Source organism: Myiozetetes cayanensis, unplaced genomic scaffold (genome assembly GCF_022539395.1).
Source record: "Myiozetetes cayanensis isolate MyiCay16 unplaced genomic scaffold, myiCay2020 scf1, whole genome shotgun sequence".
NCBI lineage: Eukaryota > Metazoa > Chordata > Aves > Passeriformes > Tyrannidae > Myiozetetes > Myiozetetes cayanensis.
In genome coordinates this window covers 18,305,927-18,324,375 of record NW_026086604.1, presented here as the reverse complement: position 1 = coordinate 18,324,375, position 18,449 = coordinate 18,305,927, and the positions used below count along the sequence as shown (strand labels likewise).

Genomic DNA, 18,449 nt, shown 5'->3' with positions numbered 1-18,449 from the left:
AGCTTCACTCCTCCATGGACACAGGTGGTTCAGGTTGCTGATGTGGCAACAATTTGTCTCCAGAAAATGGTGCTTAATTAAAGCCATGCATTACTGAGGGTTGTGCTAAATGTCTCCGAGAGGCGGAGTGTATCTTTTTTTGCTAAAGTGGGACAAGCCTGTATAGTAGCAGGGTGTCTGTATCCCAGGTACTACTGTCAAGGACCAGTAGCAAGAAGCACACTGGTGAAAGAGAAGCAATTAGAAGGTTGCTCTAAATTTGGATTCACAAAAGTGAATCCAGAAGCTATCCAGGTACTATTGACAAGAGGATACACTCTTGTTATAATTGAAGATGAAAGGGGAAGTGTTAAATGTCAGTAAGAGCTGAGCATTTTAGGTAGAGTTCTGACAAGTTTATTGCTGGCAGGAGTTGGATGTGCTACTTTCAGTCCCAAAGGACAGCTGGTGAAAAGCCCAAATCTCCTACTGATCACTATGCCCAAAGGTTGGGGCAAGTCTGAATAACAGCTCTACCACAAAACACCACCTGCTTCACTTGGCATCAGGAGACAAAATTTGTTTTGGAGTTTCTTGCCTTTCCTGTTTGATGGTGTTGCCATCCAGCATACCTTTTCTCTCTGTTGTTTTGCAAGGAGCAACCAAAAGCTTTGCAGTCCATGAGAATGGTTTATAAATGACTCAGATGACACTCAATAGTTGGGAGAGATACCTAAATCTGTTAGGACTTGAGTTTTGGAGAACACTCTCAGGACAATGCCATGTCTGCACTTCTGTTTACTTAAGGACATTCAGCCTAGTACGAAGAAGAGCCTTGCAGGTCACAGAACAATGTCTGAATTCTGTGGCTCCCACCTCTATCTGGCAGGGCAGTTAACTAAGTACTGCTTAGTTTGCCCTTCAAATTGGCAAGACTCATGATGGTGACAAAAGACAATCCTTCTTGATAAGCTAATTGTAATTCTGTACACTATGTTCAGTTCTAGTAAATGTTTTATGTAGATAAATTGACCATACTACCAGTGAAAGAAGACATGGAGAAACCCAAGGTTTTTCTTGGTCTTGATCTTTACAGGTAGTACTGATTTTTAGCCATACCAGGCCCCTCAGACCAGAGGGAAAGGCTAGAGCAATGAAAACTTACCTCTCATGAAGGATGACATGGCTAGAGAGCACTTAAACACACAGGTCATACTTAAATCCATACAACATGATTGGAGGTACCTGTGAGTGTTGAGGGTGCTGGATGTTGTCACTGTGAGGCAATTCTCAATTATCTGTAAAAGGTCATGGTGATCAGGAGAGGTTACTAAGGACTGGAATATTGGACATTCATGGCAAAAACTTGTTTTAACTTGTGAATATGCTGTGCCAGCAGCAAGGCGCCACTTGACAAATATTGCTACCATTACACTCATACTTGGGTCACATACTTGAATGGACTAATGCACTCTGTTTCTGTTACCATTCACATGCATATCTGTGTGCTGGAGATGAACTGAATGGCAGGCAAAGGAGGTAAGTTTGCTCTTCCCCATCTCACTAAACCTGGATTATCAGGGAAAGTGGCATATTATGCACCTTTTTTTTTTTTTTAATTCTAAATCAAATTTGCCTTCTATGTCTCAAAGGCATTGAGTTTTATCTCAGTGGTAGGACAGTTCTAACCCTTACCTACAGTACTAATCCTGTTTCTTCAGCTGCCATGGGGTCTTCTTTAGTTGTACAGATGAAAAGGTAGGTCTGTCTCTCCCTTGGCATTTCACAGAGACATAGTTTTCATTCTCTGCAGACCTTATTTGCTTTTTGTTTTCTCCCATTTTTTCCTGTCTTATGAGCAGGGGAAGTCTGGAGTTTGTTTATCTTCAGTTGTCTCCTCTGCAAGTTGTTCAGCTATTTCTTTGGCCTCTCTGTTTACCATAACCCTCAACCTCAGGATTACATTGTTCCTTTTTCTTAAAAAAAAGGAAAAAAAAAAAGGTCTACACGTTACAAAACCCCCCACGCATTCCATTCCATTCACAATTATTTCTGTTCCTCTTCTTGCCTACCATCTCCTCAGATTTCCTACATTTTATTTTGGCTCTTTTCCTCTGTCTTTGTCATTCATAGTCTTCTTTCCTCTTTTAGTATGTTTTCTTCAGCTCCAATAGAAAATTCTTCCCCACACATAAAAACACGTATTTCTTTTCTTTCTACTGAACTAAAGGTGCAGTTGAAATTAGGGACTTTATTTATTCATTTGTTTGCATAACAGAAATTTTTAATATCTTTCATGATACTGGGCATTGTCTCTAAATGCCTCTCTAGGGCTTGTCAGAAATGCACTCTGCACTCAGAAGAGTCTGAGGAGAAGTCTGGATTTGGTTTTTGACTCATTCCTCCCTCTCCTTCCCTCAGTTCACAGCAGAGCTCAACTTCCTTTTTAAATGTCCTTCACTAGCGTAGAAGCTGTTTGATTTACTGTGAAAAATCCTCCAATTGGATCAAATCTGGTTTGTAAAATTAATGAAAGGCTGACCTAATTGTCTTGTGAAGATAATTCAGGGAGACATGCTAGTGCTCCTGACCCTTCTGGAGCACAATACAAACAAGGACATTTCCTTTCAGCAACCTTGTTTATGGAACTCTCCTTATCATCGCCGCATACCCCCAAACCTGGCTGGCTTCACAGCCAAGGCTCTTTTCCTTTGTGCTAGTTTTATTGCAGCATTTCATGAGAGCAGCTGGATGTGCAAAGTCAGAGGATGCTGGCCTTACAACTGCTTTCACCCTGTCAATATTATCACACTGACTCACTGTGTTTTCATCACAGTTTAAATAGCTCAGTTGCAATTAAAGAAGAAATGAATAAGCAAAGCCTTTCCTCTAGTTCTGTTTTACATTGCAAAAGTGGAAAGTAAGGATCAAAGGGTCACTCTCTGATGACCATGAAATAAAGCCTGAAAATAGAGACGTTATTGTCGACTTTAGGGGCAAAGTGTTCCAAAACACTTGAAGGTGTTTCACGGGTGCTGCTGTGCATGAGAGCACCTTCCTTCTCGTTTCATTCCTGATACATTATACCTGCCCTGCCCTCCAGTGGTCCAATACCGCCACATGCCCCAGTATCGCTACTCTGCAGAGATCCATCCCCTGTACTTTAGGCTGAGGAGAGAAGCACTGCAGATGTAGCTGCACCACAGCCACGAGCTTTCACAGGCAGTGAACTGATGGCTAACAATCGAGCAATAAACACATGCTGTCTAGATGAGGCCTTCTCTGGCAAATGATGAGGATGAAAGCTGTGTTATGTGTTCCTTTTCTGCTCCTGCCCATAGAATCCACATCACCAGGGAGAATGGAGTACTAAAGATCCCAAATTTCTGTCTGGCTGCTGTGGAAGATGATGAAACTATGGTTAACACAGTTTTTTCCTTACTTTAACAATGTGTCTGAATTTTCAACCTTTCCAAATAAGAAAGAGGAGGAAACCAGTACGATCCCAAATGGAAGACTAAGCAAGGAAAGGCTGTTCTGTGTTTTCTCCTTGACAAAACAGGTCCTTGGCTCCTCTGTATGTACATGTATTGCTCCAGAGAAAAAGGGTGTTAATGCAACAGTATCACCTCTCAAAGCAATCAGAGATAGTCTACTCCAGCTGAGCAACCAACAGATTAAAGCAACAAAGAACAAACATTTTCCTCGGTAGGCACTAGAGAAGCCTGAGGATAATGGCTAAATGAGATAGTATTCAAACATCTGGGAAACAATTACCATCTTACTTCCCCATGAAAGGCTCTAGACAAGTGTGAGGGCTGCAGAAGTCATATCTAAGCTACCATTTCAACCTAGTGTGTGGCATCTGTTGTCTCATCACAACATTTATAGCACAGACCCAGCAGGAACTTGAGAATGTAATGAGCAAGTGATAGCTGGGATGAGGCTGCAGGATGAATTTAGAAGTCTTATCAGGTTCTAGAGACTGAGGTAGGACTGAGAGACCACTCAGTGCTCCTTCAAGTGCTCCAGTTCAGGAGCTGTGCTGACACAATTGTAATCCCATTGCATTCCAAACTATATGCCTGCTAAAATAAACCATTCTACTGTATTTGGCTCTGCTGTCATTCACTACTGGTGTTTTCAAATAGGGACCCAGGCAGTCCCAAAATTAAATCCCTGGGAAGATCCCACCATTACAGCATACCCCATGTAAGTGGAAAAAGAACAAGGACAACAGAGATTTGCAGTCTGACAGTCTCAACTTTAGTAGGAGTGTCTGAATACCACCACTGAAATGTTTTTGATGTCACACAGTCCCTCAAGGGCTATTACTCGGCACGGTGTGGATAGAGGCAGGATGCAGGTACTGGGGCAAGCATATGTCATGGCAATGCAAATGTTCAGGAGTATCACAAACCTGGCAGGTTCGATGTATCGGGCACTCAAGAATGTAAAAATATAGCAAATGATTTTGAATAAATCCCAGTTCACAATATAAAGGTGATTTCTTTCATGACATCTGCACAATAGTTAAAGAGACATTGAAATTAAAAATACTGGTATTTGTTAAGAACAAAACCAAAGGATAACTTCTACCAGGAGAACACTGTCCATAATATGAAGCAGTAAGTATCCACACAGGGATCAGGAATCCTTTGCTAATTATACAGGAATATGCTTACTCACTTGTAATCCAATAAAAGTCAGTAGGAAACCTAAAAAGACCATACATTTTTCCATAGATAATACACATTCATAGTTTGGAGATTTCAGTTTACAAAATGGGTGTTTATATAACTGATAAAACTACTTGCTGTTAGCACACTGTGAAAACACCTGTTTGTAGAAAAATCACTTTGTTCCTTACATGATCTGCAATCTTTTGTATCACTTTGATCTTAGTAGGTATCACAAGAGCCCAAAGGACATTTGAAATGCTCGGGCATGTCCATGGTATCCAAAGGACTGGCAGCCTTTACTCTTGGGTATCATTGTCATAATTGAGTCATTTTGGCCTTAAGCAGCTCTCATAAGCCAACACTGGATGTTGAACATAAGGCAACAACATATATTCAACCACTTGAGTGATTTCGGGTCCTTGAGTATCCATAATTCTCACAACTATAAAGTTATACTAATTATATTTACTTATCACACAGGTATATCATGCAGTTTCAAGGTTCTAAAAATTGTTAAAACTTAAAGTCTCAGATGAAAGACTCCACAAAAATGAAAATTATTGCTAAATATAGAAATGGATCGTTTCTTCTCCCTTCTTTTTCCCTTACTCTTACCAGATTTCTCCTCTTCTTGCAAGGCAACAAAAGATTAATTAGAAAGAATGGATTCATGGTTGACCTGCACTCTTGATGAGACAAAACATAAAAAAGACAGGCATCCTTCACATAAGAAAGTTACAGTTCTGAGAGGTAAAGATGGGTTAGGTGGAAGGGAGCTGCAGAGGAGACACCTGCACCATTGCTAGATATGCTGTGCAGTCTTTGTAGTCAAAGGACACAAATTTGCATTACAAGAAAACTACCCATCTCATCTCAAAGAAGAACAACTCCAGACAGGTTCATCTAATGTATGTTAGATCTTGATGCAGAGATAAATAAAGTTCCAAGAGTACCTCTTTCTCTGTTGATTGCAGAGGGACACTGGACAATAAACTGAGATGAAGAACATGGCAGTACAGAAGTCTATACTGAACAGTGAGTTGTTTGCTTGTAATACTCATTGCAATAGTGCTGGATTCCTGGTTCTGCTGTTCTGCAACCCCAAAGACAACCTGAGAAATGGGAACCTGTACTAGATCTTCTGACCATCCCCGTGACTATCTTCCATCATCTTAGAGAGAAAATCCTCCTTTGTTACTTAGAAACACAAGAACTACTGACCTAGTAGGAGTTTGTTTCTCATACAAGCTCATAATCACTGGATGCCTGTAAATATAGTAGGAACTACAAGTCTGCTTTCCACTATCAAATTAAAAGTGATAGTAATTCTCATATGCCTAATGTGTCTGTATTAAAATATGCAACACTTTCTGTGTCTGTTTGGTCTGTGAGTTGCACAGAAGTACAGGTTATACTGTTTCTACATAAGACAATAAACTCACTGTATAGGTGATTTTGTGTTGCCCTCATTTCTCTTTGTGCTAGTTTTGGCTGGTGTAGAGTTAATTTTCGTCATGGTGGCTGATATGGGGCTATGCTTTAGATTTGTGTTGGAAACAGTGTTGATAATTCAAGGATATTTTTATTATTGCTGAGCAGCACTTACACTGCTTCAAGGCCTTTTCTGCCTCTTTTACTGCCCCACCAGAGAAGGGGTTGGGAATGCACAAAAAGCGGACACAGCTGTGACAACTGATTCCAGCTGACCCCAGGGATAACTCACACCACGCTCAACACATAAATCTGGGGGAAGAGGGAAGGGGGGACATTCAAAGTGCTTTCCTGGGGTATAACTAAACACCTGCCTGCCAATAGGCAGTGGAGAATGAATTTCTTGTTTTGCTTTACTTGTGTGCACAACTTTTGCTTTACCTATTAAACTGGTTTTATGTCAAATCATGCCTTTTCTCTCTTTTACTCTTCCAATGCTCTTCCCCATCTCACTGAGGGGGATTGAGCAATTGGCCAGCTGGGATTAAACCATGACACTCTCTAAAATATTCTCCAGTGCCAGCTGCTTAAAAAGAACACCTATTACATATGCAAATGCAACTTCAAACAACTTTCAAGTTCTCCAAGAAAAACAACATTCAAAGGGAATACTTGAACACACCAAGAAATGCTCGGTGGTATAGTTGGCAGGGACAAAATATATAAAGTTCTTTAAAGACAGTGACATGGAGATGTGGCAGCAGCTCTAAAATAATGAGTGTTCTCCTGAATCAGCATTTCTCTGTACCTGACTCCTTTCAGGAAGGGAAAATTAAAAAATAAAATTCAGCATCTGCTATCAGAATTCACAACATTGCCAAGCACAACAGAGATCTTCCTAACATATGAATGTGGAGAATTAGTATTCATGTCCTGTGACCCAACAGAGTAAGAATATAGAAAATGCTTAAAGACCATTGTTCATTGCTTTTACTTTACTGGGTAGCTGATACCATCTAAGGATAAACATTAAGAAATACCATCCCCAAACTTACATACTTTTAAGAATGAACAGAGCTGTTGCCACATTATGATTGTAGTTATTATTTTATTATTACTCCATTTTCTAAAAAAGAATTTTCCAGTTCTTATAACAAAGTTCCTTTCACAAAGGAATTGCAATGACAACTTTTATGTAGGAAGCCAAGTATAACGCTTATTGGTTGCTGTTGTTTCATGTTGGCTCTTGAGAAGTTGATTGTGGATTGATTGTTGGACCCAGAAGGCACTGCTTTGTTGGGGACAGCAGGGTCATTTTCATTTGCTTTTATCTACAGAGAAGAAAAATACAATATGATATAATCTTTCAAAAGAAAATCTCTTCTTTGCAATTTGTCACTCAGAGAGGTAATAATGGAGAAACAGTGCTAGGAGCTAGAAAGAATGATTATTGCTCCCTCACTCTATTGAAGCTTTAGCCTTTAGTCCTCTCTATTAGAAAACCTTTCTCCCTTATGACAGAGAAAACAAATAGGATGCTGCACTCTGTTGCTGCTGCTGATGCCCTGGATGAGGTTCACTGCAAGGTAGCTTTAAAGGAATGATACAGTGAGATGTGGAAAAGCTAACTTCACCCTTCCACTATTGCAGATTTGTTTCTGTGCCCATATTAATTAACACTAAGAACAGACCCATTTTATGTGAGGTGCAAACTGTGGTTTATATTCATCTGTTGGAAATCATCCCTCAAACTAGCTGGTCTCATTGTTGGTACAGATACGCACCCAAAACCTCAGCCTGGGTTTTGTCATGCTTACTGCCACCCATTGTTCCCCCAAACCATATTCATCAACTCCTCTGTTCTAGCAGAAAACATTAAAGCTGCAGTTGGCATACAGCAGCATCATGGCTCAACTGGGTTTGCTGAAGGTCTTACCTGGTTCTTTTACTTCTTCCTGAGGCATTTCCTCCGCTTGTTGAACCATTAAAGAGTGAAGTGTGTTACCTAGTCCTTATTCCCAGCTGCCTTATCCCATCCATATGCTGCACTGTGCTTCTAGGACACACTTCAGCTCTTCAAGGCAATCAAAAACTAACCCAGAAAAAGGAAGCTAATTGGTTTCTGCTGGCTTAGCAAGGAAATCAGCTCACAGGAAAGATCTGCTGAGCACCAGGGCATATACAGGTGAGAGACTGTCAATAACCAATCTCCACACTGTGAACACTGGAGAATGGCTTGGCTTGGAAGGAACCTAAAAGATCATCTAGTTCCAACCCACCTGACATGGGAAGGGACACCTTCCACTAGACCAGGTTGCTCAGAGCCCCATCCAACTTGGCCTTAAATACTCCAGGGATGGAGCATCCACAACTTCTCTGGGTAACCTGCGTCAGGGCCTCACCAACCTCACAGTAAAGAATTCCTTCCTAATATCTAACCTAAACCTAATCTCGCTTTCTGCATAAAGCCATTCCCCTTTGTCCTGCTACTACATGCCCTTGTAAAAAAATCCCTCTCCTTCTCACTCATAGGCTCCCTTCAGGTATCGAAAGGTCTCTCTGGAGCCTTCTCTTTTCATGAAGACAGCTTTTGTCCTTGCAAAACAAATCTAACAGCTTAACCCAAACAGCACATTTATTGGAGGGTTATCGTCTGTAACACAGGGACACCAACAAATTTAATTTTTTACATCAAGCTGGTTTTTGTTGGTGGTTCTGGGTTTTTTCTGCAAACTTGCACCCAAACATTCATGCTTTGTTTGTACTTCTGTTGATAACTGAAGTCAGGTTTTCTATGGGCCTTCATACTCACAGCTCAGTCTAGCAATTAAACTCCATCTGTTTCTTTCAACTTAACTTTTTAAATGACGCTGCAATCAGAAAGATGCTTTTCATACCTGGGCTGCCACACTTTTTCATCAAATTTACAGATACCAAGACAGCTTCTGAGAGGGCTTGTTTCAGACAATCCTGCCACTGTCTAGACAGCCTGTTACACTGTTGATTTCTTGAAGTTTCAGAATAGCATTAGATGGTTACCTGCAAGAGCCCGAACTGGTAAATGAGCGTATTATTTTCGCTTGACGGATATTCCTGAGACCACACCTGTATATGGTGCTCTCTTGACAGGAGTAGGCTGACAGACCTGCAATAAAATATTTTAATTTTTTTGTAACTTTGTCTTCCCCTTGAAATTGCTGATTGGACACAATTAAAATCGCAGTCCTATGATGATCCAGCTTTTTATGTAATGCATCCCAATACTTTCATCAAACTTCTCTCTGAGAAAGATCCCTTGCACTGGGATTAAACTGTTCAGTTCTCAGCTTTCATTAGGAGCCGGGCGGCTACATCTGTTCAACATTGTAACAAGGCAATTCTAAATCCATTTTTTTAAAGAAGAAAATTACCATGTTCCATCTCATTTTAGGGATGCTTCTCTTTGTTAAAAGTATTCACATTTTCCAGTGATGCTTTTAATACAGGTAAGAGATGTTAATAAATATGAATAAAACAAAGCAAATTTTGCCTTGTGTGGATATCTATCATCCACTATTCCAGCTGCTGGCTACAAGTGGCTGAGCTGCTTGAGAAATCACTTCTGAAGACATGCTGCAATTGATGTTTGGGTTGAGGGAAAAGTCTCCTGCCTTTGATTGGAAATGGAAACCACTATGTTCATGGAATTCTTTCAGAATTGTGTAATTATCAAATTTCTTATAAATGTTAGTTTAGTTTTGATACTAGTTATCTACTAATTATGTGTATGAACTTGTAGGCAGCTCATCACTCCTGTGAAATTGTGGTCTTCAGAGGAAAGCCTCATTCAGCCACTTTTGCATGCTCTTCTCAGTCCATAAAGACAATAGCAGAAAGAAATATACAGAATTACCATGGAAGATTTTCATTGGGTCATATCTCACATGGATATTAGTCTGAATCAACTTTCAGATCCTGCAGTGAATTCCACTGATTCAGGTACATTTAAAAATTTACTTACTCTGGGTGCTTTTGAAAATCCTATTCACAGTAAGTAACATTAAGGACACAAAAGCATCATGAATGCTTGTACAATAAATAGGCACTGAAAATTCAATTTTCATGCATTTGCAATATTTGTCTTAAAAAAATAAATAACAAGAGCTTGAACACAGCTATCTTGCTTGGTCCATCTGTCTGCTTTGCATATGTTCATCTTTTAACACACTCTTGCTGTAACACAGTAAAGTGTTTAATATTCTACAGGGTTTAGCTCCAAAGATCTGATCCATGAAAGAGTTAGAAAATTATTGGTTTCTTCCTTGGTGCAAGATTTCTTCCCGCAGATTTTAAGGTTCTCTGATTTTCAGTGAAATCAGTGATGAAATGCAGGAGCTGGTCAGATTACTCAGGAGAAAACTTTACCCACTTTTATTGCAAGAGGGCATGTTCACTTTAGAAAGTACTGAGGCTTATTTTACGAGTTGTAGAGACTACCATAAGAGCAGGAACTAGTCTATGATATTTTTCTGTAAGATAAAGAGCAGTAAACATTGAGTTCTCTAGTTTCATTTCCTCCCACCTTGGCATATTTTGATTAGTAAGGAAAATTACCATTGAATCCCCAAACCTCTCTTCCCAAGAGCTAGTTATCCTCATGTTGTACAAAGCATTACAGAGATTTATTAGTTTAATTAACCTGCTCCCGCTGCCTGACTCGTTTGTAGACATATGGAGGGAATGGTGGACGGGAGATGTATTTGCCTTCTCCTGCTGTGACATTGAAAACTCCGCCTTCATAAACCACTTTGCCTCTAGAAACTGTCGCAACTGGGACTCCATGGCAGACCATTCCTTCAAATATATTGAAGTTATTTGCCTGGTGGTGCGTCTTTGCAGAGATTGTCCTGCGTTTACAGAACAACACCCAAAATTACTGTGATTCTTGCATTTCACTTCATTATAAGCTTTTGATACAGGAAGAAAATTTAGCAACATTAATAAACTATGACACCATGCAGTACATCATGAAACAGCTGTAAAAATAGGATAGAGAAATAACATTTCATTGAACAGTGATTGCATTTCAAAAGAATAAAGAGGGAGTCAAAAGGACAGAACTTTGCGCCTTGAAATGCAAAATTTTCCACTAGAAAAGAGATTAGTGGGAAAAAAATCAGGTTGTAATATTTTCTTTGGATAACGTGATTTCATTTTGCCTTGTCAAGCAAATACCTACTCACAGTTCAGTCAATCTGACCTTTTAGCTGGAATGACTTGCAATTTCAAATTTGAAAAGCATGGCTGCAATATTTCATGTATTGAGACTCACAGATGACACAAAGACCATTCTACTGGAAAGTTGGTAGATGATAATGATTTTTTGGTAAGGCTTAGTGTGAGTTGGATTGATTCAATGACTGACAGCCCAAATATTTCAATGCTGCTAAATAATAATGACAACATCACACTTCTACATAGCTTTCCTTCAAGGGTATTAAGCAAATTATAATTTCAGACCTCAACAACATTTATTTGAGTGATGGTATTATTGTTTTGTATATATATAGACCTCATTCTATATGATTATCATTTTTCTATACAACTTCTCCAACCCTAAGAGGCTACATTAAAAGGCAGAGCCAATATTAGAGCTGATATTAGCATCTGGAAGTACAGTCTGTGTATACTTCCTTTATTATCTATTCTCCTTACTGAGCTACTTACTATGTACTATATCTACAACATGTCGAATTAATTTGAATTTTAGTTAATTATTTTATTAACTTCCTGTATCCAATCTACAGGGTTTTATATATATATATATATATAGTTTGGAGAGTTTATATTTTTGTTGTTGTTTTTGATTTCTGAAAAGAAGAAAGCTTCATGCCTTTGTCTAGCAGTCAGGCTTTTTCCAGTATGGGTGCTCACACAATCAAAATCTTATCATGCCTATATTATAACATGCATATATGCATTCATATTATTCTAGAGACTACATCTTTTGCAAAGAAATTATCAAAGTCAAAAGCGATATGAAATATTAATAGATTAAACTATTGACCTATTTGGAGAACAATTTTCTAAAACTTTAGTTTGCTTATCAAAATGAGAAAGCCACCAAAAAACTCTGTATCTTACTTGAATTATAGCCATTTTCAAAATTTATCACATATTAAATATTTCAAATAATTATTTATACAGAGGAAAAAAAATTGTGGAATGATAATTGGTTTTCCTTTCATATCATTCTGTTGAACTAAGAGAAATTGGTTTGCTAAAGGCTACATTTAAATCTTATGGCAACTGGCTTTTCAAAGTCTGTATATATAGAAATACTCTCTGTGACCAATCTGCCCGCAGGAATAAAAACTTTTCCTTATTCAGGACACCTTGGACAGAAAGCTTATGCATGCCTGCTCACCAGTATCAGCATCACCTTGTAAATTCAAAGTGGAAAAAGTAAAACATCTCATTTTCAATTTCAATCCTATGAATACTGTCAAACAACTTTATCCATGGATGCTATAATAGCCCTACAAGGCTATTATATGTGAACATATGTGAATATGTTCCCATATTCCTCCAGCTTATTGCATTACCCTTATGGGTCCAATTGCTAGAACAGTAAATAAGAACAACTGTAATATAATTAACTTCATAATTCTCTAGGTATACATCATATCCATTTGCAAAATAGCACTGGGACATGAAAAGAAAGATGAAAAAGGTAATTTGACCAAGCAAACATAAAAATAAGCAAGATCCTTCAACTCGACATATGAGCTGTTTAAATGTGCTAGGGCAGGATCACTAGAGGTAAACACACCTCAGAGATAAGTACATCCTTCATTTAAGGATACAAAATTAATGGAAGCTGGCACATTTAAAAGTAATATCCATTTGTACAGCTAAACCTTACAATATTAAAATACACATTTCCAGAGCTTTTCTCAACAACAAACCTGTATAGTACTCATTTATAACTCTTCTGTTGAAACAAACCTTAGGTCATGATGCCTTTTCTGGAGGTGAAGTGCATCCCTGATGGGGATCACTAAAATGTGTCTGTGATTTAACCCTTTGACATTATCAATGGGAGTGAAAGTTTCAGGCAGCGAGCGGGCAACCAAATAAAACAGAACTAGATGGTGTGCTTGGGTCTGAAGCTTGCAACTCAGCAACCTTATGCAACAGACTCTTTACTGCTGTATCACCAATTTCAGTAGCAGGCAGCTTAGCAACATTCTAAAGTCTGTTCCCAGCTAATAGCAAGAACAGTTGTAACCTATTAATAATCTAAGAAATCAAGACTGCCACCATAATGGAGTACAACTTAGCAGCTCTCCAGCAGTTCTCCAGCATAGTAAATGATGCCTAACATGAAGGATTACTCAGTGTGAGAGAGCAGATTCTGACTCCAGGCTTAAAAATATGGTGTTTTTTTTTTTAAATAAAATTTATAAAATTCTCTAATACAGTGTCTGTTGTTTCAAACAACCCTTCCTCAAATGGAGACTGAGAACAGAATGATTGTTTCATAATTTAAAAGAATGTTCTCCTCTACAAAGAGGATACTGCAAAGACATCAGGTCCCTTATTGTTCCTACTCACATCAGTGTTTCTGTGCAATTCACTTCAGCTGCTTTGGATACAGCTGGCTTGCAAAGAGATTTGAAACTATTAATATAAATATTGACATTCCTCTAGTAACAAAGACATGCTTCTGAAGTTGTCCTTTCCTCAACAGAGTGCTTCTGTCCAACTAATTTAGAGTCAAAGAGTAATTTAGTGTAGGAGTAATTACCAGATTTTCTCTATGGCTAGTAATACTGTACTTATTTATACTTTACATGAGAAAGGGCTTTACAGACACTCCTAGAATATTATAACTAAATAAACTACAAACTGCAGCTTGAAATTTAGAAAAGAGCAGCAGACTAGACATGCAACAACATGCAGAATGAAATTCAAGACTCTACAGGTAGTCAGCTCAAAAGTTATGACCTAAAGCTTTGTTAAAGAGTTAGAGGTACCAGTTTTCATCTCAACAAACATGTCTATGTCTCAATCGGAGACTGAAAAGTTAAGTAGTGAGTTACAATTGGGCAGGAGGGGCCCTGGATGAAGGGAAATCATTAGACATTGGAGCGATCTTCTACCTTTCGTAATGCATAGGACATGAAGCTACATCAGCTCTAGAACCTAAACTTTGACTGCCATGAGGATTATCCCTTTTAATTTTCAAGATGACATAAGCAAATGAAGAATTTTTTACTTTCAATAGAAACTAAATACAATCCTCATCCAGTTTTCTTCAAAATTTCAGGTACTGGAATATGAAGGAAAGCTGTAGATGACAGCCCCTAAGCAAGAACAGCGGCTCAATGCCTCAGTAAAGGGAGGACACCTATTTTATAATTAATTAAATAATTCATTTAAAACATAGTAATAAAGTCAGTTAAAATTATGAATCCATTACTGAACAGAGCTGCTTTGTTGACAGCTGCCTTAGAAAACCAGCTTAGTAAGAGTGACTATTTGAGCTGTAAGCAACTTCTTTCAAGGCGTACAGTGCAATATCTCTAAGCTTTTCAGAGCTGGGGGTAGGTGAGAAATGCCAGTTTGCTGAGGGTAGTACCAGCCTTTCACACCACTTTCAGATGCCTTTTAACTCTCTCCTGTTAACCTACTTTTCTAAAATCTGGAAAAAAATAAATAGATCTTTCATTTTCTGTGCTTTCTGAGTCACTACTTTTTTATAATGATAATTAAGAGTAAGTTTTATTAAAAAGAAAGTCAAAGAACAGGGGGAAAAAAAGAGAAAAATAAGAAATTCTTAAAATCTGTGTTCAAAACCGCTGACTATAAGCCCATAATGAGGATTAAAAACTCATTGCCTACTTTATATTAAGGAATTGCAATAATTGCACATGTAACTATATTCAGGCAACTATTTGTAAAACTGTATTTCTAACCTCTTAAAAAACATCTTCAATAAACCTTGCTTTTGAGTAACCATACAAATTGAAGAGATTTGTGGATTAAAAAAAAAAAAAAAAAAAAAAGGCAGGAAGTTGATTTTGGGAGCTTCAAGTCAAAGTGATTTATCTGAGGAATAAGATCTTTATTTCATATGAACATATCTCCTAAAATTTATTATTTTAAGGGGGGTAGAGAACGACAACAAAATATATTTTTTTTAATATGGTAAGTAACTCATTTGTCAACAAAACTATCAGTCTGGTCCTACTAATCACTCCAAGCTGATATATCAATCTGTGGGTAGAAGAAAAACAGTATTGAGAAATTAAGCTTGCAGAAAATCATACAAAGAGAGGGAGAAACAAATTGGTCTATTCAATGACTAAAGAAGATCTTGAAGACCAGGGAGAAGAAATCAAAATGATATGAGGGAAATATAAGAAAGATTTAATTTTTTTGGTAACGTTTCTCAGATTCAGTTCTCTAAAGAGAAAAACTGACATTGTGGAGACAGCAAGTTACTAGGGAAACGTACATCATGTGCTCTCAGAGAGGCTTATCTTGTTACAGTCCACAGAACCAGAGAGTCACTGAGGTTAGAAAGCATCTCTGGAGATCATCTATTCCAAACCCTCTGCTCTGATCAGGGTCAGCTAAAATAGGTTTTTCAGGGCCGTGTTAAATCGGGGTTTAAGTGCCCTCAAAGACAGAGATCCACAATCTCTTTGGGCAACCAGTGCCAGTGTTTGATCACTCCTATAGCAAAAAAAAAAAAAAAATTATGTTTAAATGGATTTTCCTGCATTAATTTCTGCCTATTGTTTCTTTCTCTGTGTTTTCTTAATTTGAGATAGAGGCCTTTGGCAGGAACTCTGATTCTAGTGAATTAGTGTACATTCATGCATGCACACAGTTTCCCTTGTGCAAAAGAATATGAGACTACTGAAAATACCAGAACATACTTGTGCTATGCATAGATATTTGTATGCCCATTATTTCATTTTGCCTCATTGTGACTAGATGCAGTTATCCATACACTCAGTATTCAAAATTATGCTCATTGATCAAAAGAGTAAGACAGTTGCGGTATTATTTATTCTAATCTTTTGCTAACATCTTGGTTTCTTCCTCTCTCATGTTACTAAAAATTACAGACAGTTGGTTGGTAGTGTTTAAATGTTGTAACTTGTCCCTACTTAAGCCTCTGAGGCTGAAGACTTGACTACAAATGAGACAGACAGAGGCTGTAGATTTTGGTTCTGATAAATGCAAAAGATTTATCCATGAACATATCTACATGCAAACAAAGACACTGAGGAAACATATGCTAGCAGCCTGGGGAACTCTGACTTCTCCCTGATTCACATCCAGTCACTATTTCCCCTAAAATGCATAAACACTGGAAACAGGCCAGAAAACACAGCTTCATCTGTCATTTCCTAGCAGGTAGATTACAGAGTAACAGGTCCTTTTCCTTCCTCCTATCCTTACCTCGGGACTCCTGCATCCCTACTCCAGCAGCTGTCCAGCTGGGGTGCAGCCACCCCTGCTGTGCTCAGGGCCTGTACCCATCTCCACCAGCACATGTGGGAAACACTCTGGGCCTGCCAAAGAGGGACACTGCAGTAAAGCCAAAAGAGGATAGTGCTACCTGCACAACCAGCTCGGCTTCTGCAGTCAGAAGTATCTAACTTTTCAGCTATAATTAATGAGGGAAAAAAACTGGTGGGTGAGGCTTCCCAAACCACATGTTGTTATAATGAAGTGGCTAGACTTAGAAAGTTAAACTCTGTTTGAGACAGGTTCATTCCCAAGGGTGTTTGATCTTGCCTTTGGGACCTGATCCAGGGTTTATTTGCAAGGCTCCAACAGGCTACAGTGAATTTATTGAGCCCTAATATCCACTGGGGGCTGAAAGTCTCTTATGAGATTTTCGGGACCTTCTGCCCCTAATTTACAAGGGATGCTCAGCTCTTTTCACTACCTGAATAGGGTACTGCAGTATTCAGATTCCTTGCTGAGCATTTCTGAAACAAGCCCTGGGGATTTTGTACTCTTGTTTGCTTTCAAATAGCTAAAGGCACCAGCTATAGAGGACATTGACTTGCTGACAGGTGACATTTCCTTTTCCTTGCTTACTCTGCTCTCTCCTTCTGGAAAAGCCTTTACAGTTGCTTTTGTTTCACAGACTTGGGGCTGTTATATTATTTGTGTGCAGCTGAAATAAGTCAAGGAATAACTCTTGATCAAAGCACAGATTAAAATAAGATGGTACAGTCAGTACACATTTGCTGCCTACGTGCATTTTCCCAAGGAGTTTTCACAGAACAATCCTGTGTGCACAGACTGAACTTTGAATGTTGAGGGTGTTGAGGTCTGCAAGATGATATTTGGTGGGACATGGCTTGCAATAAACTGACAGGTCCCTTTGGTATTTGTGTGGTCTTTAATGAATGCAATGAGTATAAGGAAGCTAAGAAATAGACCTAATCTGGCAGGATCCACAATCCATCTTTTGTAATGCAATTTCTAACCAACTCGTACATTTAATGTTTCTTCCCAATAATGCTTGCTGTCATGTAGACCTGCTAAAACCCTTATTTAGATGCTTTTAAATACAGTGGTGAATGTGATAATTTGTCACATAGTCTTTTCTCTAGAAATTACCAGAAACTGCTACAGAAATAGGCCAGTCAGTGAAGCTGACCCTTAAAAGGAAAGCTTCAGCTCAAGTGGCAGAGTGCTGGAAGCAGAACCTTGAATTGCAATTGCTCCCAGCTTGCATAGCTGTCACGTTGAATTCACTAGGTTTTTGCAACCTAGAAAGAGAAAATTCTGAGTACCCAGATAGCAACCAACATGTTGTTATTGTGCAATGATGTGGGAGGGGAAATGCAGCCAATTTTGAAGGGATACAAGTTTTTGTATTTTGAAGAGATTCACTACCTTTCTGAATTATTCTAGAATCTTCCCTATAGAATTCCTCTGATTGTGATAATATAATTTCCTCACAGAAATACTTCAGCAATTATCTAACTCTTTAGGCTAGTATCAGTCAGTATTTTAAGACTACAGCAGCACAACATCAAACCATAACTGGAAAATTACATTTTCCTCTTTACAAGATTTAGATTTGCAAACAAGAAGAAAAGGCATGTACAAAAGAGGAAGGACTTAGCAAGAAAGAGGAACAAGCCTATTGTGAAATTGAAAATCACTCCCCAGAATCAACAAAGCACATGAGGCTGCGCCTTGTGTAACATCTTAAATGGCTGAAGTCCGCTAGTGAGATCCTTTTTTTTTCTGCTGGGCTGTTTATGCCCTCTTCAGGATTTGTGGTGAAATGAATAGAGAAGCACCAGTGAGATTTATTTATACTTACTCATATAG

The 18,449-nt window shown here is 38.5% G+C and overlaps 1 protein-coding gene across 1 annotated transcript in view; it reads right to left on the bottom strand.

Annotated features, from left to right (window-relative positions):
* Positions 1–7,050: 7,050 nt before the first annotated feature.
* DPYS (dihydropyrimidinase) overlaps positions 7,051–18,449 on the bottom strand; it is a 28,866-nt gene continuing 17,467 nt past the window's right edge. The window contains exons 8-10 of the mRNA XM_050322541.1: positions 10,771–10,978; positions 9,132–9,237; positions 7,051–7,423 (exon numbers count right to left, since the gene is read on the bottom strand). Coding sequence (XP_050178498.1) covers positions 9,163–9,237; positions 10,771–10,978 — 283 coding nt within the window. The 3' untranslated portion in view covers positions 7,051–7,423; positions 9,132–9,162. The remainder of the gene's footprint in view (positions 7,424–9,131; positions 9,238–10,770; positions 10,979–18,449) is intronic.